Source organism: Puma concolor, chromosome D3 (genome assembly GCF_028749965.1).
Source record: "Puma concolor isolate L17-30 chromosome D3, mPumCon1.1.hap2, whole genome shotgun sequence".
Taxonomy (NCBI): domain Eukaryota; kingdom Metazoa; phylum Chordata; class Mammalia; order Carnivora; family Felidae; genus Puma; species Puma concolor.
The window spans coordinates 11,729,828-11,757,016 of NC_141678.1; the positions used below are offsets into that span (position 1 = coordinate 11,729,828).

The 27,189-nt window shown below is 51.6% G+C and overlaps 1 protein-coding gene across 6 annotated transcripts in view; it reads right to left on the minus strand.

Annotated features, from left to right (window-relative positions):
• Positions 1-3,694: 3,694 nt before the first annotated feature.
• TBX5 (T-box transcription factor 5) overlaps positions 3,695-27,189 on the minus strand; it is an 86,088-nt gene continuing 62,593 nt past the window's right edge. For 5 of the 6 annotated variants that reach the window (XM_086681770.1, XM_086681769.1, XM_086681768.1 and 2 more), the window contains exons 8-9: positions 14,702-14,928; positions 3,695-5,900 (exon numbers count right to left, since the gene is read on the minus strand). In XM_086681770.1, the coding sequence (XP_086537896.1) occupies positions 5,323-5,900; positions 14,702-14,928 (805 nt within the window). In that variant the 3' untranslated portion in view covers positions 3,695-5,322. The remainder of the gene's footprint in view (positions 5,901-14,701; positions 14,929-27,189) is intronic. The other variant, XM_086681772.1, reaches the window with a different exon arrangement.

Sequence of the window (27,189 nt, forward strand, 5' to 3'; positions counted from 1 at the left end):
GCGTGTGTGTGCGCGTGTGCATGTGTGTGCTGTATTTGTTAACAAGCGAATAATAATTCGGACCAGGACAACATCCTACCCCACCAAGAGGAACAAGCCAGCAAGGGCCAACCCCAGAAAGCGGCAACAGAGAAGCACCCAGGTGTCTTCTTGTCTCGGAGGTAGAATGTTCCGTGATTAGCAGTCGGCCGACTGGGACCGGCGTCCAGCTCTGTCACCGACCGGGCCAAGGGCACTCCTCGACGGATCTCCAGCCCCTTCGCCCTCGAAGCACACAGACACCAGGTGCCCCGCCTTCCTCACAAACTCGATTGGACAATGCGCCCCCAAAGAAACTAGACTTTATTTCACTAGTTCTGTTCCCAGTTGCAAAGATAATTCGTCTTCGTCACACAGGAGAACGGCGACGTATCCGAAAACACAAAGAAAACGTAGGCACTCACAATCCTGTGTCGTGCACACAAACAGTGGTTTCCGTTCCCCTCTATGCTTGAATGAAGGCCGTTGCATTCAAGACGACCGAGAAGCCGCTGGGCATGGCAGTTGTCGTCAGCGTCTTTTGACTTCCGATGTATCTTAAATACCCCTTGGGGCAGAGAGAGGGAGACACAGAATCCGAAGCAGGCTCCAGGCTCCGAGCTGTGAGCACAGAGCCCGACGCGGGGCTCGAACTCATAAACCGTGAGATCATGACCTGAGCCAAAGCGGGACGCTCAACCGACTGAGCCACCCAGGCGCCCCGACAAATGTGTTTTTTTAAAATAAGCCATGTGGTATTTCATTGTGTAGACGTACACTAATTTATTTAACCCGCACTGACTATATTAGTGGATAATAAGGCTGTCTCCAGTTTTGCAGGATTTATTTTTTATTTATTTATTTCCTTTTGAGAGAGAGAGAGAGAGAGAGCCAGCGGAGGAGGGGCAGAGAAGGGGACAGAGGATCCGAAGCGGGCTCTGTGCTGACAGCAGAGAGCCCCATATAGGGCTTGAATTCGCCAACCGTGAGATCATGACCTGAACCGAAGTCAGACCTCAACCTACTGAGCCACCCAGGCGCCCCTCCAGTTTTGCAGAATTTTAAAAAATCATGATGAACGTCCCAGAAAATAAGTACGATGCACATTCCCGATTACTTCCTTAGGACCAAATTCCTCAAAGTGGAATCATCAGATTAACTGATTGGCACAATTTTAGGGCTTCTGATATAGTTTGCCAAGTTCCCCTCTTAAAAGGTGTATCTATTTTGGGGTGGGGGGGTGCCTGGGTGGCTCAGTTAAGCATCCGACTTCGGCTCAGGTCATGATCTCATGGTTTGTGAGTTCGAGCCCCGCGTCCAGCTCTGTGCTGTCAGCTCTGAGCCTGCTTCAGCTCCTCGGTCCCTCTGCCCCTTCCCCACTGGTTCTGTCTCTCTCTCTAAATAAATAATTAACTTAAAAAAAGAGATTTATCCATGTTCATTCCAGCCAACAGTTTCTGGGATTTCTTATCTTCTCATTAGAAAATCTGTATCATTGTTCGCTAAACATACATTTGCTAACTCAATGAATAAAAGTTACGTCTCACTTGCATTTCATTGAGGGAAGTCTGTCTTTGCAGGCATTTATTTAGCACCTACTACAGTAAGTACTTTACTGGACATTTCTATAGATACCACCCACTTAAAGTTCACAACAGTCCTTTGAGGCAGGTGCCCTTATCCCCTTTCAGTGAACGAGGCAGCTGAGGCTCGGGTAAACTGAGGGTCCCTGCTGAGCTCGGCCACACACCAGCAGTGAGGCTGGGGGGTGTTCCCAACCTCTCTGAGCTCAAGAATGCTAACGTTCTGAATCTCTGCGAGTCCTGGCGATCCTTCCGGTGATCCCAGAACTTTGAGTCCCACGCTCACATACCCCGCGTTGGACCAGAAAGCCAGGAGGACGCTGTCCCACTCCTCTCTCAAGTACAAGGAAGCCCCACCAGCTCACAGATCGAGACTGTCCTCTGGGAACTAGCTGGAAAAGAGCCTACCACCATGAGTAGGCGCTCAGCGAGGAGGGGTGTCTACCACATAGGGTGGGACCTTAGCAAATGCTCGTTGAATTAATGAATATAAAGAAGGTCATCACTACCCACGCATGATCCCACGGCTCCTTCCTTCATCGCCATTTCTGCCTCAGGACCTTTGCACAAGCCGGAAGTCCCCTCTGCCTGAAATGCTCCTCCTCCCAACTTTTTACCTGGTTAATTCCCACGCGGCGTTCAGGGCTCTGCTCAGAAGTCACCTCCTCCAGACCGAGTTAGGACCCCTCATCTTACCCTTTTGTGACCTCACGCATGCTGCCTTCATCGGTCGTCCTGCCTCTGCAATCCACTGATTTTGCAGATGATCACCTAAGGGCTGTTTCTCTCACTAGACCGGAAGTTCCAGAAGGATACAACCTATCATCTTGTTCACTACTGCGAACAATAATTGCAGCAAATGCACATGTCCAGTCCAGAGCAAGTATCCACCAAATACATTACAGGAACGGAGCAATTTACATCGTGTCTCCTGACATCTACATAATGATAAAACTACACGAATATTTAGATAGGACAACCTTAACCCTACCAATTCGGTGAGAAGATCCTTGGTAACCATTGTTTGGAACCCAAAGCAGTTCACTTGCATCCGTTATGGAATGAGATGTCCCTTCTCTGATTTATGAAACTTGCCCTGAACATGTTTTTAGTGATTTTCCAACGCCAGCAACTATTTGAGTGCTGTGCCCAGAGAGTGGGGTGGTGGTGTTAATTCAGTACTCTTGTGACGTTCTTGGGAAGAAATAAGACTGACTGCCTGCCTTGTACAGTTGGGGAATTAGTTTGGGAAGCTAATTTTTCCAAAGGCAACCTTTTTTTTTTTCTTTCTTTCTTTCTTCAGAAGAAATACCTATTTAGAGCACAATCAGAATTTATTCGGCGAAACTTCACTAATTCATTCTCTGCAGGGACACGAATGCCACGGACCTAGTTTCTCCACTGTACCTAAAAGAAGCTGAATTGTCATTTCTGTATAATTAATTCACGCTTCTTGGGAGTTCTCTGCCTAGGAAAGGTTGGGGGCGGGGAGTATGATTAAATGAATAATTTGTAATCAACAATCTAATTGTTCCTGTTGCAAGGGGATGTGATCTCTTTGATGGTTCTTGATCATTTGAAAGGCGCAGGCACGGAAATTATAAACGTTTTTAAACATCGCGCCATGAATTCACTCACAAGTTTGTAGCTCTGTTCTGCCTTATAGGTATTCTACAGGAAGAACTCACAAATCCTCAATGTGTGCGTTGAAAATAAATATCCGTGGAAGGCCCACAAGGTCGCTTGCATCGGGACCTCCAGAACACTCACTTCCAACAATTAAGGTCAAAGAAAGAGATCCTTCAGAAAACTCCAGCACGGGGTGTTCTATGCGGTACGACCGATACATCTTTTGATCAGTTGAGATTCCTGACGGTTTTTCTTGTCCGATGCCGGCACGAATTCAGTGAAAATCAATTAACTCCATTCCAGGGACACAGGCCAGTGGATAAATATATTCACCACACTCGGACAAAGAAAACGGGACGGAAAACGCACCTGCAAGAGAACTTCTTCCTACTTCCTCCACCTAACTTCCCCTCTATTCAATCAGCAGAAAGAGCAAGGAAAATAAAAGGGGGGATCCAAGTCCCTTATACTTTTTTAAGCACATGGTATTTATTAGGCATTAATTGGCGCACAAATACACGAAATGGTTACTTAATTCTCACCCCACCCCCGTAGCAACATCAAAAGACGTGATCGCATGAAGACACTCACGTACAAACATACACACTCGCTCATACCTGGACATACTTAGCCTCACATATTACCCTGTTCTCTTTATTAGGGTCAGTTTAAAAAAAAAAAAATTTTTTTTTTAATCAAGAAAGCAAAGCACATTCAAAAGAAAAAAAAAAAAACGCAAACTTGGTTTTGAGTATTCATAAAATTAAAAGCTCTTGGCCAGCTCCCATGCTGGATTTCATTTCATGTTATTACTTAATTAGAATTCCTATTTATAAATAAATAGTACCAGTAAAATATTACATCTGAAGAACCCTGCAAAAACATTTTACTTACACGCTTATTTTTTTTTTTTTTTTAATACCGTTTTCTGCTTTCAATAACCACAGTTTGGTGTCGGCATCTGGCGTTGGTATGATCGCTTTGGAGAAAACCAATCAGCGAGCACGTCTCGCCCTTTCTCTAGGAACGGCGGGCCTCGCGTGGCGTCCGGGCCGGGTCGCCGGCGACGGTGACGGACATTTGGAAGCTTGGGGCTGGCTTTGTGTTTTATCAGGACGAATATTTGCTTTGGCCTTTTTGCAACGCTTGTCGGCACAGAGCTTGCTCCTGGCTTATCACAGTTCTGCCCGCGTGTAACCCAAGGCTTTTTAAGTTTTTCAAAGCAAGCTTTCCGGTCGGGAAGCTATAGGCCACGTCTTAGCGACAGACGGCTGGAAAGACACAGAGCTGGGACGACGGGAGGGCTGAGTAAGATAGGAGGCCAGACGGAGTGCAACGCTATGCTGACCCCGCTGGTAAAGAAGAAGGGCCAAGCGGGGCTCCGCGAGGCCCGGCAAGGTGGGAAAAGTCGGACAAAAGCCAGGACGTAGGGAACTTTCTTGAGAACATCACGTGGCAGAGGTAGGTAATTTCTTAGTCAAGGGCAGGGTGGCGAATCTCCGGTTCCGGCCGTGGTGTACGTGAGGGGAACCCCCACAGGTACATATAGGAAACACACTTGCCTCAGACCTCCCCCCCTCCCCCCCCCCATAAGGGACTGGGTCCCATTAAGAAAATTGAAAGAAAAAATATATTATTATTTATTATATAACAACGTCAACATTAACACTGAGACAGGAAAGACTCCAGCCACACCTTTAGGCTAAAACCCTCGATAAGGCAAAGGCCTTTGGAGGCCAAAAGAAGGAATCACGGAGGACTCCCGGAGGAGGCGTGAACATGGCCGGCCGACACGTGGAGTGGTCATGGCAGGTGGGGTGCATCTTGGTTTTTTTTGTTTGGTTTTTTTTTTTTTTTGTCTTTTTTTTTTTCTTTTTAAGTGTTGAAACGACAAAGTCACCTTTTTTGAATTGTGGTTTCGAGCTACTGATTAGATCAGCGTCCAGGGCTCTCGAGGGCAGACGTGAACACTGCGGAGGAGAAACGCCTCCCGCGGGGGTCCTCTCTGCTTCCGTGTGTCTCCCGCTCTCTCTCTCTCTCTCTCTCTCTCTCTCTCTCCCCGGCCAACGTCTGTGACGAAGCAGCCCTCCCTTTAGCTGTTCTCGCTCCACTCTGGCACCATGCCGACCCCGTGCACAGGGTGGTACTGATGTGGGGACAGGGTCCTCGGCACGCCGTGAGGATACAGGAACTCGGACGGCTGAAGGCCGCCGGGGGACTGGAGGCCAGTCTGAGGCCCGCACTGCCTGACCGCGGGCTGGTGGGCCGCGGAGGGCTGGTGCTGGAACATTCCCTCTGCGAGCTGCGGGGAGCCGTGGTTGGCCACGCCAGCCAGGCGGGGGACCAGGGGCCCCGAGGTGAAGTGAGGGGAGAAGGCTTGGTAGGGCAGCCGGTCCATGGGCTGCACCGTGGTGACCGTGCAGCTGCTGTAGGAAGGCATGCCGGACCACGTGTTGCAGCTGATGTCCTCCAGGCTGGGCACCGGCTCGCTGGGGGGCACGGAGCTGGCATACATGCAGGCGTGCCGCTGGGCCGACTCTGTCCTGTAGGAGGCACTCAGGGCCTGCTGCTGGGCGTAGCCGGAGCGGTAGAAAGGGTCCTCGGGGCTGGGCGACGTCTCCATGTAGGGCTTCTTATACGGGTGGTCCGTGGTAGAACATTCTTCATCTGCTAAGACAGGAGGAGAGAGACCAGTGAGGCCCCGGGACCAGCCACCCCTCATTCTGAAGGCGGAGGGGGACCTCGGGCCCAAGGCATGAAGAATCAAGTCCGGGAGACTCAGCTGCAACCTCCTCTCTGATTAAAAAAAAAAGAAAGAAAGAAAAGAAAAGACAAGAAAAGGAAAGGAAAGGAAGAAAAGAAAAGAAAAAGGAAAAGAAAAGAAAGGAAAGAAAAAACAAAAGAGGGAGGGGAGGCGCCTGGGGGGCTCAGTCGGTTGAGCGTCCGACTTCGGCTCGGGTCACGATCTCACAGTCCGTGAGTTCGAGCCCCGCATTGGGCTCTGGGCTGACAGCTCGGAGCCTGGAGCCTGCTTCGGAGTCCGTCTCTCTCTCTCTCTCCCTCTCAAAAATAAATAAACATTAAATAAGTTGTTTTAAGTAAATAAGAATGATAAAATAAAAATAAAATAAAATAAAATAAAATAAAATAAAATAAAATAAAACAAAATAAAGAGGGTAGAGACCTCGAGCAAACAGGCTGACCTTTCTGAGCTCAGTTTCATCTATAACATGGAAAGGACAATAACGACACGCTTCTACTTTTCCACTTTTCACGGTGAAGGGAGGTGTTGAGAAGGAGACGGAAAAATACAGATTAAGCAACTTAGTCCAGAGCTTGGTACAAGAAAGAAAAAAGAAAAAAAAAACACCCAATAAGTAACAACTATCACTCTTTCCTTCCCTCCGCTCCGGCACGTATGTTCCATGAAGGCGGGACACTGTCCTACCCATCACGATATTCCCAGATTCCGGTACATTCTGCGTGCGCAAAACAGTAATAACACCGTCAACAACAACAGTAAAAACAAACGCCAGCAGCGTTTCCCCTGCCTGGTGCTGTTCCAAGCTGTCTCCGGAAGGTACCCCGTGACGTGGGTTCTGGGATTATCCTCATGCTGCAGATGGCAAAAAGGAAGCACACAGAATTTCGGAAACTCGCCCGAGGCCTCACTCGCGTGGCTGATCAACAGGGGAGCGAGGGTTGCAATTCAAGGGAGCTTACTGCAAGTCTCTGCCCTGCGGTACTACGCTACCCAAAAAGCCATGCGCTAAAATACCCGTGCGACAGATGGGAAGGACAGATGGACACGTCGTGCACACACGGCTGGGCGCTCGGACGCCGCCCCAGCTCCTCTCCCGATGCCTCCGTGAGCAAGGCTCAGTTAACATCTGCAGAGCTGGTACAACGTAACGTCAGTCCACTCCCTTCCCCAGACACTAGTCCCTGGCGTAGGGCAGTGGAGGTACTTCTGTCCCTGGAAGAGGGTCTCCCTTCGTGACTCTGGGGTCACTGCCTCGTTTGGGAACAAAAGTGCGGGGCTGTGTCCTGGAAATACCCACTGAAATACAAAGTTTGGAAAACGGCACGTGCCTGGCACAGCTTCGCGTGCAGTTTGCGGAGCTCACGGATCCCCTAAAATCCAGACCCCGAGTTAAGGAGCGGAGACATATGTGAGTTTCGATCTCGTTCTTCTGCTTAATGCCTGTGTGACACCAGCAGGGCGTCTGCCCTCTCGGAGACTCGTTTTTAGCATCTCTGAATCCGAGTTAATACTATTTACCTCACCAGGCAGCTAAGAATTAAATAAAATCAAGCATGTAAATCTCCCGATAGCTTTCGTCAAGAGCAGCTCTTGTTGCAACGGTAACACCACCAGTTGGTCCCTCGGCAGACCTGATGTAGATTAACACGCCTCCAGGTGTTTCCTTTAGGGAGGCAATATTTGAGAACTTCTACCAAGGTGTAAACCCCAACACAGATTCATTCATTCCTTAGCTGGAATTTCAGCCCCCAGCCCAGAGATTTTCCGTCCTCATCTTCCAATCTCTTTCAAATCAATAAATCTTAAGAAATCTGTCTGTCATGGGGCGCCTGGGCGGCTCAGTCGGCTGAGCGTCCGACTTCGGCTCAGGTCGTGACCTCACGGTTCGTGGGTTCGAGCCCCGCGTCGGGCTCTGTGCTGACAGCTCGGAGCCTGGAGCCTGTTTCGGATTCTGTGTCTCCCTCTCTCTCTCTGTCCTTCCTTGCTCGTGTTCTGTCTCTCTCTCTCTCAAAATTAAATGTTAAAAAAAGAAAGAAAAGAAAAGGAAAGAAAGAAAGAAAGAAAGAAAGAAAGAAAGAAAGAAAGGAAGAAAGAAAGAAATATGTCTGTCGTTGCAGGGTGTGAAGAAGAAATAAATACTGGAACATTCCTCCCCCTCACTGTGATGGCCGACGGCCTGGCGGGGAGGGCGAAGAACAAAATGGGAGGAGATACGAGTTATTATTTATGTAGCACCTCCTAAGTGACCTTACCCTAATCTCTCAGTAATTCTTCAAGATGGCTGCTCTCCAGCCTGTCTCAGTGGCAGAAACCGAAGCTTGGTGAAGTGACCTTCCCGAGGTCATGCAGGGAAGGGGCAGAGGCTGGACTCGAGGTCAGGTCTGGCTTCCTTTGCCAACCACACCTTGCTTCCAGTGCTCCAGATTTCTCATATCCAAGGCCACTCACCCAGTCATCCAACAGAGACGTACTGAGCCCCTACCAAGTGCCAGGCGGTGGGCGGATAGAGAGGTCAATAAACAGTCATGGTCCTGCTCAGCGCACATGGCGGGGGTGGGGGGGGCCCTCTCCAGCCCACCCTGAACAGCGAAGGTGGGAGGCTAACAGCCTGTGAGCCTGTGCACGGGGGGTGGTCCTTGCTAGAAAGCTCCAAGTGACTCATTCACCCCACAGGGAGTCCTTTGGTTTTGCACTGGATTTTAATACAGCTCCCCAACTCGGATAGGATGGCCTGAGTTTAGGTTCCACCAAACACTTGCCCTGGTATCAAGCTCGGAAGTGACCCTCACAGGTAAGTAAAAAAAAAAAAAAAAATCTCCCCAATCAAAACACATCTACGCTGGGATCGTACCCGCCTCACAGCAAGCGCGTTGTTAGCTAGACTCTTTCTGGGACACATCTGGGCCCCAGAGGACACCCACGCCTGTGTCCAAAAGAAAGGGAAAAAATGCGGCCGCTCTTCCAGGTGCTTCGTCTACATCATGCCAACCATCCGAACGTTCGAAGCCATCCAGATGAGCCGGTGGCCACATTTCTCACCTTTCCACGGGGCATCTCTCTGGCATCTTGAAGACATTGTTACACGCAACCTTTTCTGTCCTCCCCACCTCCTCCTTTGGTCCCATCGTGCCTCTGTGCTTCCTTCCAACCCCACCCCCACCCCCGCCGCCGGATCCATAAATCTGAATGTTTCCATTGTTGCTAGAATCATAACCTTTGGGTTTTCCATTTAACCAGGGCGTTCCCGTTTTCAATAATAAAAAGTACAGCTGCAGGGTACCCTTGGCAAGAGAAAAAAAACAAGGCAAACTAACCATTCCCGAGTTTCTGATCCCCTTCCAGATTTGTTACAAGTAGAAAAAAAGGAAGAATAATATGAAAAAGGCCGAGGCGCATTTTGGAAAATCGTAAAATTACACATTCCAGTCTTTAATAACCCAAAGATCTGATGCAGAGTCCTAAGGAAAAGCAAAATGCTGGCTTGTTCACGAAAGCGGGTCCTGAACATTCTCACATTCCTCTTGGACCTCATCACATTGTCAAGAAATTCCGAAGCACGGATCCAGATTTCAAGTGGGTCGCGATAAATGGTTTGGATGTGATCCCTGTGTCCTTTTGGGTTGCAGCTTGATTTCCTTCTCTTTCTTGGGAGCCTGATAACCAACCGGTCAACTGCAAAGACCTCTTTCCCAGCCAAGCCTACTTTCCACGGCCCGGAACGCGCTGTAGTCAGCCATCAAGTCTTCCGTGAGACGGGTCCAACAGCTCAGGTTCAGGAAGTTGAAGAACAAGAATGCTCAGTCGTAGTCCACCTGTCCTGAACCCCGCTGTGTCTCCTGAATTACGGGAAAGCTCTTATGGGATGCTGAGCACCCGTCACCTCATTGCCCCGTGAAAATCCCCGGCCCCTTGCGTCTTTCTAGCGGCTTTTGATTCTGGACCACGTGGCTTTGATGATAAATCCAGATCACAGATTTTAGGACGCGGTCATGTCTCTGACTCTCCCTCGGCTATGTGACCTTGGGCAAACCACTTTACCATTCCAATTTCCGTTTTTGACTATATAGGAGGCTAATACTTAACTTTGTTGTAGGAATGCACGTAAGAAGTGTGCTTTAGTTTCTATCTTCCTTGCCCATCATGTGTTCAAATCTTAGCTGTCCAGGGACGATGGGTCTACTCGCTTTTCCCTCTGGAAGACGGGACAGATGGCCCTGGGAAGGCTGTCCCATGCTGGAGGGTGTCTGGGTGGATTCGAGCCGGAATACCCACAAGCCCGCTTTGAAATCGCTATTCCCGTTAAGGACATTTGTCACTATTCCCAAACAGGTCACTTCCCTCGCTGACTGGGTTCACTCAGATGAAAGACCATGGTCACCAGCCACTCGGCTGAGTGACCTTTAGCAAGTCAGAAGCGGAACTATAGTTCAGTCCCTCCAGGTCACAAAACCGTGCTCTTTCAGAGGGCTTAGCCTTTCGGCTTTCACGAAACTCACTGTGTTCAGAAAATACGAAAGGGTGGTAACCTTGACCTGGATGGATGGGTGGGTGGATGGATGGGTATAGATGGGTGGGTGGTTGGACGGATGGATGGACAGATGGATGGGTGAAGAATGGTGCGTGTACCCGTAATGTTAGCTCTTAGCCCAACATGGAAAGGACTGGAATGGTACTGTAGGCAGATCGTCAACTGGGAACCAAAAGACCCCAGTCTGCCCCTCACTTAACCACCACCTGAAAATCATAAATTCATCCACTTGATTACTATCTGTCTCCCCAATGAGAGTACAGGTTTCGGGAGAGCAGGGACCCCGGCCACCTTGCCCCCCCACCCCGGCTTATCCCCCATATTCAGCACAGTGCCCCGGACACAGTAAGAGCTCAACCGATATTTCTTTGACGAATGCGTCCCCGATCTGCCACTCACCAGCCCCGTGACCTTGGGAAGCGAACCCAACCTCTTGGTCCCGTTGACCCTGCAAAATGTTGAGCCCCCTCCCCGCTCAGGGGCTACAGCGCGGGTCCAAGGAAGGAAGCGATGTGAAATTCCTCGAAAAAGCACACAGCGCCGACAAAACGCACCCTGCAAAACTATATTCCCCGCCCTTCCTCCCACCTCTGACTTGCCTTTGAAGGGCCAAGGCAATATATGGCTTTGCTTTAAATCTTTATTTGGGTTGCCTCTGATATCTAAATGTGGGAAGGCGGTGGGGGGGGGGAGGGGGTGGCTGTCAGGGTGGGAGGGGGAACAAGAGACAGACAAGTGTTCTCCCAGGCCCCTGGGTCCTGGATTTGATTGAGTGGCGTTGATAAAAGACCTTCCCAGCTCTTTTGGTTCCATCCATCGGGAGAGATAGTTGGGAGACAGCTGGGTCCAAACACAAGAAGCCCTCCGGCCGGCCTGGCCCTTTGACATTTCATTGGGCCTGCCTCCTGGGCTCGTTGGAAAGGAGACAGACAATGAGGGGAAGTCAGATAGTGGGACAGGCAGGGGGCCGGGGGTGGGGGGTGGGGGGGGGCGGGGAAAGCCACCCATGGAGTCACCACTTCGCGGGACTCCCAAACTGGAAGGAAACCTGGCTGATTCCTTATCACCTTACAATGGAGGCTGATGATGAATTGCTTTTTGTCGTCTCCGAGGCACGCAGGACAGACAGAGCTTGGCTGGAATGCTGTCCCTGGGAGCTCCCTTTTGGGGGTTTGCAGAAGAGGGAGTTAGGGCTGAGAAAGCGGGGGGTTTGCCCGCAGCCGGAAAGCGTCAGCTGCTGTGACCTCCTGTCACAGACTGGTCGCCACCCCACTGGCTTCGCCCGTGGCCATCTCAAGCTGACCCTGAGCTCACCTGAGGACCCGCCGAGTGCCCTGTGCGGGTCACCTGCTCCCATCACGGGAGGGGGTCCATTCCCCCCGGCATTCAAAGCCTTCCGACTCTCCCCTGCCGCCTCCAGGAGAAAAAGCATTGACACGGATGCTGCTGTAAGTATCGAGCCTTAAAGAAGTGCCTTGATTCTTTTTAACTTCTTCCTCCCCTTCTTCTGGTCTGGCATTAATTTAATCGACACGACTCCCTAATTCAAACCCGGTGAGGTCTTCATCCGTGTGTCTGACCCAGTCTCGGTCTCGAGACGGGTCTCTAGCGGAGGACGGCGTTTTGAGATCGTAGCTGATACTGCTGACCAGGCATGGGTTCAAATTCTGCCCCCCCGGGAGCCTTCGGCACGTGCGTTTACCTTTCCGGGCCTCAGTTTCCCCACCTGTAAAGCGGGTGAATAACCGCACCTACCTAGCAGCGTTGCTGAAAGGTCGTGGCGGAGAGCCTGGGCGGGGCACCCTTACACAGAACACAGAACAGGATCTCCGTGCAGGGTCCTGTGGCCCAGGTGACATCCTCAACCCCTGCTGGGGCCTGGAGAGGCAGACATTTTTGCACGCATCTGGTCTCCAGGCCACGCAGCAGCGGACACGCTGGGAGCCGGGCCAGGGGGTCTGTTGGGGTGATATCATTGTTCCACCCTTCGGGATCCAAGGAGCGTGGATGGGCTTCAGGGTCAGCCTGGAAAACAGCCTCACCCGGATCAGCACCCCAGTCCCGGGCTTGAACCAACGACGGCCTCTCTCTCCGTCAAACTGCGAGATCGGTACACGTCCAATAGTCAAACCGTGCGACTCTCCTCGAGTAACCTCGGCTCACAGAACACTGCCAAAGCATCTGTTTCCATCAGTTGTTAGTGAGTTGGTATATTTTTTTTTTTTTTTCAGATGTTCCAGACACTGGGCACTGGAATTCCAAAGGCATTGAGTTGGCTACTGAGGCTGGGAGACACATCCAGGCCACACTGGGCCCACCGGAGCAAACCAGTGACTGCTTATTGGGTCCACCTTGTGCTAAATATGACAAGCACGAGGGACGCCTGGGTGGCTCAGTCGGTTAAACGTCCGACTTCGGCTCGGGTCACGATCTCGAAGTCCGTGAGTTCGAGCCCCGCGTCGGGCTCTGTGCCGACAGCCCGGAGACTGGAGCCTGCTTCGGATTCTGTGTCGCCCTCTCTCTCTGCCCCTCCCCCACTTGCACGGTCTCTGTCTCTCTCAAATAAATAAAATAAAACTTAAACAATATATATATATATACAACAAGCCCAATTTCATGACATCCTCACACCAAGCCTATAGGTCTAAACGTGAGCCCAAATCTATAGATTAGAAAAAATAAGGCTCAGAACAGTTAAGTAACTTGCCCCTAATCATAAAAATTTGCAACTGGCAAAGGTAGGATTCATGCCAATTGTATGTAGTTCCCTCCGTCCCGTATCTTTCTCAAAGCTTCACTGGGACGGGAGCCTTACCACCTCCCCCTCCACGGACACACTTCCTAGAGCGACAGCCGTAACCAGAGCCAACACCTGCCGGGTGCTCACCGAGTATCAGGTGCTCTCGGGAACTCGGCACCATTTACAAAGTGAGAAACTGAGGCACAGAGACGCCAGGACACCTGGCTAAGGCCACACAAGAAGCTGGCGGCAGAGCTGAGACTCGAGCCTGGGTCCTCCAGCCCCGTTGCCCACGCTGTCCCCACCGTGCCTGTCTGCCACTCACACAAGCAACGGTTCCAGTAAAGCTGAACTCAGCCACACACCCCACCCCCCCCCCAGGTCAACCACTTTGATTCTGGCTCGAAAAATATGCCACCAGAAATTCCCTTCGGTATGATAGGCCTAGACTCAGATGACTCAGGAAAAGTCCCCATTTCTCATTCAGCCAAGAAAAGTACACAGCGTCTCAGACAGAGTTCAAACCAGATTTAAAGACAAAATGCAAAGGAGAGAAAAACAACCCGTTGTGATTTTTCTCCTTTCTTTCTTTTTTGGGTGTTGGTTTGGATCTAGAAAGGCAAGAAGACGAGCTCAGAATCCACCCACCCAAGAGAAACCGTAGCACATAAACCAAAGCACATCCAACTGTAAGAAAGCTCCCTGCAGCGTGGCTCGCGGGAAGCAACGAAAATGCTGGAGGCGACCACCGTGTCTGCCAGTGGGGGTGGAAAAGCAGACGCGGCTTCATCCTTCGGGGGCAACGCTCTCCCTTCGGCAACTAAAAAGCACGAGGCAGCTCTAGGCTCGGGAAAAGATCCTCCGCGGCATAGTCTCAAGTTTAAGAAATACAAGTTGCGATATTCAGACGGCATAGTATCAGCCGTTAGAAGCAAAAACAAAACCATTTTTAAGTGCTTGCGCGTGCGGGTGTAAACGACTCAAATAAGACTGGACGTTTCAAATACATTTTCCCCAAGGAAGGGGCCAGAACTGGAGGAGACATGTCAAGTTCTACAGATATGGTTTGAGTGTCTTACAACCTCCGTGAGTTTTTTTTTTTTTTCAACGTTTTTATTTATTTTGGGGACAGAGAGAGACAGAGCATGAACGGGGGAGGGGCAGAGAGAGAGGGAGACACAGAATCGGAAACAGGCTCCAGGCTCTGAGCCATCAGCCCAGAGCCCGACACGGGGCTCGAACTCACGGACCGCGAGATCGTGACCTGGCTGAAGTCGGACGCTTAACCGACTGCGCCACCCAGGCGCCCCCCTCTGTGAGTTTTTATATTGCTTACGTTTTTTAAATAAGCAAATGTAGTTGTGTGTACTTTTCTTCCCCCAAGGAAAGGAAGGAAAAACAGAAAGGCAAGGTGGGCAGGCAGGGAGTGTCACACTCACCTTTCCTCTTGGTGCAGTGATAAATCTGGCTGTGCTCCTGGGGCAGTGGGTATGGGTTGGGCGGGGGCAGGAGATCCTGGGAGGGGCCGGATACACCATTCTCGCACTGGTACTGGGACCCCAAGTTGGACGAGGAGGACAGAGCTCGAGGCTCACTGCTGAAAGGACTGTGGTTGGAGGCTACTTTCTGTCTTACTGTGCTCCTGGGAACCACGGGATATTCTTTACTGAAAGAGAGAAGGTGAGAAATACTGTGGATCAGTGCCCCCCATACAGATGCCCCCCGCTGGCTGAGCCACGGGATCAGAGAATCCACCAGAAATGTGTCACAGCATAAGAAACAAAGGCGTCCCTGATGAGTGAAGCGATCCACTTGTACTCAAGTGCATCAAATAAACAGACGTATATATTTAGGCACTAACTTTTCATGCCTTATACGTTAGGCAGGTGGGTTTACATATAGTTCTGTATGTATACTGGAAGTTAAATGAGCTCCACCGCTGAGGAACCTTCTTCCTGATCAATGAACACACAGCGTCTTGAAATACTTCAATCTGTTGCGTGTGTCTTTGAATTCCCTAATTCAAAAGCTCAAAGAGCTGAGTAGTCGGGGTCACTTAGACTTAACTCCTGGGTTTCCATGTTTAAAACGGCGCTCAGGTCTTTGGTCAACATTAGGAAAAAGGTAGTTGACCCTCTAGAATAGTCAGGAACGATCCCCGGCTACCCTAATCTGTGCCTTACAATTTCCTTTTGAGCTGTTCTACTGGTCACCACTGACATCATATTTAACTTCTCCTCCGTGCCTGGGTTGTCCCATCTGTGAAACAAGGATAGTAAAAATCCCCAGTTCAAAGGATCATTGAGGGAAAAAAAAGAAATTCATACGTGTGAAAGACGGAACAGTAGCTGGCACAGAGCGAGCGTTCAACAAATGACGGCCGTCATCATTACTGTGGTCGTTTTGAGAGAGTAAGGAGAGAGAAAGAGAGGAGGGAAGGCAGAACAGGGCCAAAGGAAACAGAGAACAGAGCACAGGATCTAGGACTGGGCAGGCCCAGGTTCAGGCCCCCCCCCCCCATCACTTATAGACTGTGTGCCCCTCTGAGCCTCAGGCGTCACACGGGGAAACTGAGTAGAAGAAAATCCAGTGACATCCTACGAAGAGCATCCTCCCAGGTGCTCAGAATCTGGTTTCTCACACTCGTCCGGCTCGCACGCGCCACATTCCCTTGCCTTCAGCTTTCACACCAGGAATTCCCACTCCTTTCCTCATAAGAGCTTGGGAATTTCACCAGGAACCTCCCCCCGGGAAAGAGGGAGCCCCACAGGAAGCCGGGTAGGTGAGGAGTGTCAGAAGAAGAGTCTGCAGAGGAGTCGGGAGGAGGGGTGGCTCTACGATAAAAGGGAGAATTGAGGGGCGCCTGGGCGGCTCAGTCAGTTAAGCGTCGGACTCGATTTCAGCTCAGCTCACGATCTCAAGGTTCGTGAGTTCGAGCCCCACCCCGGGGTCCATGCTGACTGCAACAAGCCTGCTTGGGGTTCTCTCTCTCCCTCTCTCTGCCCCGCCCCTGCTCATGCTCTCTCTGTCTCTCAAAATAAATAAATACATAAAACTCTTTCTTTAATTTTAATAAATAAATAATGTTAATTTTTTAACGTTGATTTATTTTTGAGAGAGAGAGAGACAAAAAGCATGAGCAGGGGAGGGGCAGAGAGAGGGGGAGACACAAAATCCAAAGCAGGCCCCAGGCTCCGAGCTGTCAGCACAGAGCCGGATGCGGGGCTCGAACTCACCAACGGCGAGATCGTGACCCGAGCCAAAGTCAGACGTTTAACCGACTGAGCCACCCAGGTGCCCCGATAATTACTTTCAAAACAGGGAGAACTGAGAGGAGCATCTGTGCTCATAAGAAGATTATAGTCTGACCCCCAGCGTGTGCTCCTCCACGCAGGGAAGGGGGCTGCTGACATCTGGAGTGGGGAGAGGAAATCGGGGACAGGAAAACCACAATCAGTGTACAGGCTGATGGAGGGGTGATCCATCCCATTCTTACTGGAAGGCGACTGGATAGCATCCCCCCCCCTTTTTTTTTAATATACAATAATGCAGATCCAGCAATCCAATTACGATGAATTTCCCTAAGAAGTTGACCAGGTCAGTGAGCAAAGACATAAGCCTGAGGCTTTTCCCTGCAGCCCAGGGAAAAACTAGAAATGGCTGAAATGCCCTCATTAATGCCTAAGTAAACTCTGACAGAGCCGAGCAATGGAATATTACACAGAATTGAAAAAGAATGAGGAGGGGCACCTGGGTGGCTCGGTCGGTTAAGCGTCCGGCTTTGGTTTTCGGCTCAGGTCATGATCTCGCGGTCCGTGAGTTTGAGCCCTGCTTCAGCTGAGCTCAAGCCCCACTTCGGGATTCTCTCTCTCTCTCCCCCCTCTCTCTCTGTGCCCCTCTCTCACTCACGCTCTCTCTTAAAGAATTAATAAATAATAAAAATACTTCCATCACTGTATTTTAATACAACTGGTGTTCTTCTGCAATCCACACAATTGCTACGATGCGTCGAATCGTGTTACTCTGAGAAGTGACACGTCAGTTTCACGAGGCCACCAGAGAGGCCCATGCCACCAAACAGGCTGTGACCGCCTCCCGAGAAGAAAACCGTATCAGTAAATCCCAAACTCAGCTGTGATTTTTGCCATGAACCAAACTCTTCTTTTACGAATCACGTTTTTTCAATCCGTTTTTCGCCGAGTGCGTTTAGCCTCACTCTGAGCGACGAGATCTGCAAAGTGACGGCAACTGTAAAGCAACTGAAACAAATACTCATTGAACTCAAAGAGGGGCGCCTGGGTGGCTCAGTCGGTTAAGCGGCCGACTTCAGCTCAGGTCACGATCTCGTAGTCCGTGAGTTCGAGCCCCGCATCGGGCTCTGTGCTGATGGCTCAGAGCCTGGAGCCTGCTTCCGATTCTGTGTCTCCCTGTCTCTCTGCCCCTCCCCCGTTCATGCTCTGTCTCTCTCTCTCTCTCTCTCTCTCTCTCAAAAATACATAAATTTTTGGGGCGCCTGGGTGGCTCAGTCGGTTAAGCGTCCGACTTCAGCTCAGGTCACGATCTCGTAGTCCGTGAGTTCGAGCCCCGCATCGGGCTCTGTGCTGATGGCTCAGAGCCTGGAGCCTGCTTCCGATTCTGTGTCTCCCTCTCTCTCTGCCCCTTCCCTGCTCATGCTCTGTCTCTCTCTGTCTCAAAAATAAATAAACGTTAAAAAAAATGTTTTTAAATAAAAACAATTAAAATTTTTTTAAAAACTTAAAAAAATAAAGATAAATCTACGTTTGAAAAGAGCTCACGTGAAATCATGTCACGTCCAAAGAGCGCTGCATCTAGCACATTCTGAAGGGTGCGCTGCATTGGCCCTCTCCATCCTTTCTGTGACCCTTAGGAAGTAGGGACTGGTTTTGTCCCCACTTTACAGATTGGGAAACCAAGGCCCTGGGAGAAGAAGCAACTTGCCGCCCCTGGTCACAGAGCTAGAAAGACCCACCACCAGGACTCTACCCCAGGCGTCCCCTAACGACTTCTCCGCAGGCTCCTGATGGTGTCTTTCCATTCTCAGAACACAGTATACTTTTAGGAGAGCAGGGACCGGGGCCCAAGATTCCTCTTCCGCTTCTCCCACCCCTCGGGGGCTGGAATGATCTCCACCCTGGCCCCGGACTTTGTTTGTCACGCGAAAGCACGTCAGAGTAGCCAGGCAGGGGACGCAGAGCATCCGCCAAGTTTCCATGAGGGCACAGAACCCTCACGACACCCGGGGGTCCCCTGGCGGAGCTTTCCCGTGCTCTGGGCCATCTCAGAACCCAAGCTGGAGCCGTCCTGAGCAGCCACAACACTCAGAACTCCCCCCTGGGGCCAGAGGCCTGAAAGGAATAGAATTAGCTTTACGGTCCTCTCTTTGAGGTTCCAGCTACGTAATGGAAAGAAGAAGAAGAAGAAGAAGAAGAAGAAGAAGAAGAAGAAGAAGAAGAAAAATTAGAATAATAATAAAACATTACAAAAGTTGTCAACTCTTGCTGGCAATTCTGTTCGGGTCTGCTTAGTTCCAGAGCTGGGCTGCCAGAGCTCCGACAGGAAGGGGGAAATCTCTTTCAGTCGTATGTTCTTAATGGGGAAGGTTATTTTTTTTTTAATTAAAGAAAACAACTCCCAAAAAATGTTGGCCGAGGGATTTTACAAGAGAATGTATCAATGGACTCCGTGGAATTCTCCCCTCCAGTGCTGCCAACTTGCAAAACAACTCTCTGCAAAGGCCAAACCCTGCTTTTGATTACTGACACTCCCAGAAGTGGGAGAGCCACATTATCCCAACAGCCGCTTGTCCCTCACAGCTTGTTTCTCTGCAAGGCGCTTGAGACATCATCCCCACCGTCAATCAGGAACACCTCCCTCTCGGTGCCTGCCGTGCAACGTCCCCAAGCCCATCTGACAGGTGTCAAAACAGGAGCGTGCAACGGCGAAGCGTCCCCTCCATTGGTACGGGGTCGACACAAAGGGGGGAAAGCGCCGGCAATCCACCAACACGGGGCTGGGGCGGGGGGGGATTTTCCCCGGGCTCCCCAATGCACCAAAGGAACGCGGTCAGAAGCAACAAGACGGCGTCTAACGTCCTTGCAGAGGGGAAGACAAATTGTCTTCCTCTACAGCTCGAGAGCGGCAGTGAGGAATCCAGCGCGCTTGGGGCGCCTGGGTTAAGCCTCCGACTGCGGCTCAGGTCACGATCTCGCCGTTCGTGGGTTCGAGCCCCGCGTCGGGCTCTGGGCCGACAGCTCGGAGCCTGGAGCCTGCTTCGGATTCTGCGTCTCCCTCTCTCCCCGCCCCACCCCCTCTTGCACTCTGTCTCTCTCTCTGTATGTCAGAAATAAATAAAATGTAAAAAAAAAAAAAAATTAGAAAAAAAATCAGGATCAGGAGGGGTGCCTGGGTGGCTCAGTCCATTGAGCGTCTGACGTCAGCTCAGGTCATGATCCCATAGGTTTGAGCCCCATGTCGGGCTCTGGGCCGACAGCTCGGAGCCTGGAGCCCGCTTCGGATTCTGCGTTTCCCTCTCTCCCCGCCCCACCCCCGCTCACGCTCTGTCTCTGTCTCTCAAAAACCGAATAAACGTTAAAAAAACAAGAAGAAAGAATCCAGGGCACAAAGGGGGTAAAGGTAAAAGCTGAAAAGCCCTTGTGCATCTAGGAAGAGGGCAGCAACAAAGTGCTGGGGGTTTTGTTTTGTTTTGTTCCAGCCTTACCCTCATCTTCTGGGTGATGATGAACTGAAGCCTTACCCTCATTTGATCCGGGCGATATGCCCACCTCACCGGTAGGATTACATGCACTTCAGAGGTAAATAAACTGAGGCTCAGAGAGGTCAAGCAACTTTCCCCAGATGGCACAGCAGAGGATAAAGCCGAGCTTCTCCCGGGCTCAGTGCTATTCCAAAGCTCTTGCCAACTCACTCGATCGCAGGGAATTGTTGCCTTCACAACAACAGCCTGGGCAACACGGCCGCCCTGTTGCATAAGGCATCCTGGTGGCAGCAGCTGGAGATGGGCTGCATCGGGCAACATCAAGTTCTACAGGTCAACCTGTCAATCCTACCGTTTGAGCGGCCTTGAGTTTACCGAAGGTCACCCCCCGCCCGCACCCCTGCTCTCTGCCAGCCGCGGCCACATCCTCAAGGACGGGCTGTGCTCAGTCCGGGCTCGCCCGACACAAGCCGGGGTCCTCAGCCCCTCCGCTCGCCCTGGGTGCCGGCGCCCCGCAGAGCAGCTTCTCCCCGGCTCGGGCCCCCGCTCACATTCTGTTCCACGTGAGCGAGTGCAGTGAATGACGCCATTGTCGCCGGGTCTGGGCTGTAAAACGTTACAAGGGAATATTGCGATCCGCGGCCAAACTGCCCGCCGCCAGCTAATGAACGCCCCCGAGAAGGTCTTCCACTGCAGCCAACTGAATCGGCCTTTTCACGGGAGCAGGTGGCAGGGGTGCTGGGTGCTGGGGGGGAGGGGTGTTGTCGCTCCCCCCCCCCCCCGCCCCCAACCCCCGCCAAGCCCAGCGAGCCCTTCTCAAACAACCGAAGCAGCTTGCTGGGGCAAGACTGGGATTGCAAAATCCCTGTCCCCGCGGAGCAAATCCCTCCTCTGCTGGTACCTTAATCTGTGATTAAAATTCCCACCATCCCACAAGGGCCTTGGCGATTTATTCACTCTCTAGTACGCTCAGGGGCGCTCTTCTGATCTCACGTGCGTGGACGCTTGGGGGGACCGGGGACAGCTCAGCCCAGGCAGGACGGAGCTCAGCACACAGAGGGCTTTGCCATTATTTTTATGACTCAGTTCATGCCGCACCAGCACACTGCAGAAGGCGCGGTGAGAACCGGACGCGCTAAGAAATTGGACCCCCTCTCCCACCGCTGGTTCAACAACCGGGGCTGCAGGACTCAAGGGGGCACCAAGAAATTCAAAGGCGCCTCTCCCTCTGTGGCTGTGAGCCCCCACCTTACGGCACTTCGGTTTGAGAACTCGGGGCTCCCCGGTTGAATCTCCGGGTAACTGAATATCAGGGTGGTCGTGTGGAGTCAGGGCTCTGAACTCAGGCCTCGTGGATGTGCCTCACCAGCGACAAACGCGGCCACGGTGGAGCTGGCTAGCTTCCACCTTTCTCTGAGCCTCAGTTTTCTGTCTGCAAAATGGGAACAGTAAAACCCACTGCCTCTTGGGATTGTAAAACAATACGATGCGTGGAAAGGCTGAGCCCGTAGGCGGGACACACAGCTCGATGAGCACCAGCTTACAAATCGCCCATTACTCGATTCTGAAGCAGAGATACCTCCCTTGCCCGGGCTCTGATTGGTCTAGGAACCCCCCCTACTCTGCCCAAACATCAGATATTTAGAACTTGTCAATGTTTCCAGGGAGAGGGCCATTCTTGTTATCACCTCCTCAAAAGCGGTCCAGAGACAGCTCTGGGATCACAGAGAAAGCGCTGAATAGTTTCATGGACCGCTGATGACATCAATCTTTGCCTCAGTTTCTCCACTCACAGAACGGGACGACCAAAGCCCACGTCACATAGCATAGCTGTGAGCCCCCAAAGTAAGAGCTAGGATGTGAGGCTACGGACAGGAAAGGTCAGTGCAAATGAAACTTTCGATGGGGCTCACGGTAAGGGTACAATCCGCCTTGGTTCAGTCTCCTAAAACTATCAGTTTCAACAAGTTTAACCATGTCTTTGTTTTACTAGCTTTTTTTTTTTTTTTTTTTTTTTTAATGATTTTAGACAGAGGATGGGAAGGTGGAGGGGACTTTCTGAGGTCCGGCCTCGGTCTTTCTGGAAGCCGGAAGACTGGGAGGGCCCGGACTAACAGATCTTCCTCAAACTGCTTCCTATACCAGAGGGGATTGTTTTGAGGCTTTTGTTCCGAGGGGACGCACGCGGGGGCCCCTCGGTCATGCAGAAAGAAGTAAGTCAAGGAGCTGCTGGTGACCTTCAGTTCGAACAACGACCTTGGCAAAGCCACCCAAAAGCAACCACTTCTGCAAGAATGCTAAATGGCCTGTGTACTAATATAAAAATCTGTCTCTCCCCCTAAAAACAGACACAAACACCTATGAGGGAACGGATCTCCAGGGAGACTAACTTCTAATGTGAGAACATGACTGGGATGGGGCAGCTGAGATACAGGGCTTAGAGTGAGGATGGCTAGAGATTGGAGTGGGTTTCAAGCTTGGCTGCACAGTACAACCACCTGGGAGAATTAAAGGGAAACAAATGTTCACTCCGGGTGAAATAGTTAACGGAGATTAAGAATGCATTCATTGTGGGGGCGCCTGGGTGGCTCAGTCGGTTGAGCGTCCGACTTCGGCTCGGGTCATAATCTCGCAGCTTGTGGGTTCGAGCCCTGCGTCGGGCTCTGTGCTGACAGCTCAGAGCCCTGAGCCTGCTTCGGATTCTGTGTCTCCCTCTCTCTCTGCCCCTAACCCACTCGCATTCTGTCTCTGTCTCTCTCAAAAATAAAAATAAACATTAAAAAAAAAAATGAATGCACTTATTTTCATGAGCATTGAATATATCGAATTGTTGAATCACCATCCTGTACACCTGAAACTAATAGAACACCATGTATTAATTATGCTTCAATTTAAAAAAAATATTTCAGCAAAGAAAAGGAATACTGACTCCTGAGTCCACCCCACCCCCCACCCCCGCGAGAGTCTGATGTCATTGTTCCATGGTGCAGCCTGGACTTGGCGATCTTAAAAAGCTCCCCAGGAGAAAGAAGCCTTATGCAAAAAGAGTGCACGCTATAAGCATCCATTTATACCAAATTCTGTAACAGAAAAAACCCACAGTAGAAAGGAAATAAAAGTCGAATTGCTTCTGGTGGGGACGTGGGGGCAGGAATTAATTGGGATGGGGCATGAGGGAAGTTTCTGGGGTGGGGGAATGTTCTATATTACGACGGGGGCTTGGGTTTCATTTCACAGGAATGTGCATTTGTCAAAAAGCGAACGGTGCCCTTATGGTTTGTGCATTTCACTGTATGTAACTTTACCTAAAATAGAGATTTGTGAGCAAAAATGGAGTCTTAGTTAATGATACGCATGAAGCATAGAGGAGTGGAATATACTCGTGTCTGCCACTGCCACTCAGTATGAAATGCATAAAAAATAAAATTGATGGATGGATGGGGTGGTGGATTGATGGACAGATAGATTGGTGGGTGGATGGATGGATGGATAGATGGACTGGTGGATGGGTGGATGGGTGGATGGATGGAGGGAAAGATGGACTGGTCAATGGATGGATGGATGGATGGATGGATGGATGGATGGAAAGACGGACTGGTCAATGAATGGATGGGCAGATGGATGGATGGATGGATGGATGGATAGATGGACTAGTGGATGGTGGATGGGTGGATGGATGGATGGATGGAGAGACGGACTGGTCAATGGATGGATGGGCAGATGGATGGATGGATGGATGGATGGATGGAGGGAAAGACGGACTGGTCAATGGATGGATGGATGGATGGATGGATAGATGGATGGACTGGTGGATGGGTGGATGGGTGGATGGATGGATGGAAAGACGGACTGGTCAATGGATGGATGGATGGATGGATGGATGGATGGATGGAAAGACGGACTGGTCAATGAATGGATGGGCAGATGGATAGATGGACTGGTGGATGGTAGATGGTAGATGGATGAATGGGTGGACAGATGGATGGAAAGATGGACTGGTCAATGGACAGATGGGTGGATGGATGGATGAATGGATGGATAGATGGACTGGTGGATGGTAGATGAAGGGATGGGTGGATGGGTGGGTGGATAGATGGACTGGCCGATGGATGGATGGATGGATGGAAAGACAGACTGGTCAATGGATGGATGGGTGGATGGATGGATGGATAGATGGACTCATGGATGGTGGATGGTAGATGGATGGATGGGTGGAGGGGTGGATGGGTAGGTGGATAGATGGACTGGCCGATGGATGGATGGATGGAAAGATGGACTGGTCAATGGATTGATGGGAGGATGGGTGGGTGGATGGATGGATGGATGGGTGGTCAGATGGCTGATAGGGCAAATATGTAACAAAATATTAACTGTAGAATGTAAGCAGCAGATTTGTGGGTGCTCACTGTACCCTTCTTCCACGTTTTCTGTATGTTTTACAGTTTTCATAACAAAACACTGGGGAAGCACTGCGGGTACTTCTCACATTCAGCCAAAGTTGAGCGCTTACAACAAAGGGTTAGGTTTTACACAACAGCCCAGCACACGGGATCTATTTCCAGATCTATTTCACACATTTACCTGAACACCCGTGCCCGTTCTGTAGAGCCAGGGGATTACCCAGGTGCGAGCAGGGGACCCCTCCATCAGAAAACGTGCCAAAGGGCCGTTTCTGAACCCTCCCTAGAGCCACCGATTCAGAACCTCTGAGGAAGAAACCCAGAAATCTGCTTTTCTTAACAAGCTCCCCACCCCCAGATAATTTTGATGTCTGCCAAAAGTCTGAGAAGCGCTATTCACACGTGAATGAGTGATGTGCCCACAGACACTGTCCCTGAAGAGAAGGTATGCCGGAGGGGGGGGTGGGGGTGGGGACAGTGCTGCAGATGAGCAAGAAAAGGTCGAGGGGGGGTGTTCTCAGCATCCATATCCCTGCCGGTCAACCAGGAGCCAACATGGGACCCCCTTGGGACAAACCTCAATTTCACATCTTAGGCCGGCTTGGCTTCCCAAACACAACCCCCTCTTATTTTCCATAAGTTCACACTTCTCTGGGGGAGGCCGCGTGGCTAGCCAAAAGTACGGCAAGGAATGGGGAGTTCATGCCATCTCCGGAATGTTGTCTTGCAAATCACTCCTCATTAACCGGGCATTCCGATTACCTTTAACCACAAGCATGGGGCTACAAGAGCGCTAAGCCGTTTGAAAAGTGACCGTTTGAGGTTAAGGGCTCAACATTCATTTAAAATCAGGAAGCCGGGGCTGGAGAAGGAGGGAAGGTGCCAATGGAAGGGCTTTAACCTTTTAGGGCGGCGGTGGGGGGGGGGGGGGTGGACCCCTGAATCCTTCGAAATCGTTTGCAAATGTTGGTTTTTTTTTTTCCTATTTGTATCTTGTGAGTTGTTCAGAGAGTCCCTGGCTTTCATCGGATTTTCAAAAGGGACCCTGATTAAGAAGCCCAGCCCTGCAGAAAAAGATGGAGGGGACTCTAAGGAGCGCAGAGGCAGGTGAAACGTGGGTTTCCAGCGTGGGTGGGCAGAGCCGGCCTGGGAGAGACAACAGGAACCTACTGGGTGGAGCTGGGACATCCTGGGCCCTAAGCTTTCCTAGCCGCTGGCTGGCTGGGGGGCGGGGGGCTCCAAATCCAGGCCAGCGAAGCAGAGCCTCAGGGTGTCCCGGCTCCAGACAGGCTCTGAAGCCACCACTGTCCATCGAGTGTGACAAACCCCAATGACGCTGCATAAATGGCCCTCTGTGCAAGGTGACCCAAGAAGTGTGGGGGAAGCGGTGGGGAGCAAGGGGGAGTCTCTCCACCCTCAAGGGGCCGAGCTCACAGCCAGGCCTCTGCGACCTGACTCGCCATGGGGCCCTGGGCTGGCCAAGCCGGTGTCTGGCTTCACGAGGGCACGGGCCCCGTCTCAACGTCGGCCTGACATCAGTCCAGCCTCAGTCTGGGCCTCATCCCCTGCCAGATGCCTCCGTGCATGTCGGGGTGGGCTTAAAACACACGGACACCCTCTTCGACTCTCCTCCCTAGAGGGGGGATCCCCGCGCCTCAGATTGGGCCCCACTCCAGTGAGTCCCGTGCAAGCCACGGGATGCGGCAGGAGTAACACTACCTGTTTTCAAGACCCGGTAAGCAAGAGTCTCACGGCTCCCTCCTGGTCCTCTTGGGAGGAGCCGGCAGCCCGGGGAGGAGTCTGACTCCGCGGAGTCCGCCACGCGGGGCGGGCCGCACACACCGGCTGAGGTCCCAGCCGAAAGGCAGCACCAGCTGGCGATCACAGTTGCGTGCCTTCCCGGACGCCCGGACGCGTGACTTCAGCTACCTGCCGCCCCAGCCAACACCTGGCTGCAGGCGACAAGTGCCCAGACGAGCCCTTTCCAAGTTCCCGACCGCAAATCACGAACGAGACGAGCGGGGTGACTTCCTGCTTCACCTGGCACACCTGGCGGCCAGCCACGCCTGGTCTTTTCAGCATCAGTGCTTCTGACGAGCAGCAGCACCGAGCGAGGGCCAGCAGATGGGCACTCTGAGGTCGCCTGCACTTCCTTGGCCCTTTAGCGGGCCATGGTGGCACAGAGCAGGCGGGGTCTAGCGCTCCAGCTGTCCCGGATTTAGTCACGCACACGGAACAGAAGGCATAGCCTTCCAGCCCGTCCCAGCGAAGGCTGGGCGTCACCTGTTACCTTGCAATAGCAATCAGGATGCGCCCATTATCTCAGTCATTATCTCAGTCACCCAGGCAACAGCCCTGGAGGTGGGTTCTATAGTCATCCCCCATTTTACAGATGAGGCAGCCGAGGCTCAGTGGAGTAGGGGAGTCCTGGAGCCACTCCATGGGGTGGCCCCGATCCCAACTCCAGAACTTTCCCCCAGTGGACCCCGTTCCCCAGGAGATTCACCTTTGCATCCTCAGGACCCGGCGTCGAGCGAGCCCTTCACAAACGTGTGTTTGCTGAATCACGGATCGACAGATCAGAAACTGTATGGATTAATGAGTCTCTGGTCCTCAGTTTCCCCTTCTGCCAAAGGGAGAACACTGGGGGGCAGGCTGTCTCCTGTGGTCCCTTCTGTCTGGAGCATCCTATGCTTCTTGGAGCAGCTGTGCCCCCTAATGCCACCATGTCACTGGGCCACCCCGGCTGGCTTTCAGAGAGCTTCAGAACGTGACCCCTACTCTAGACCCC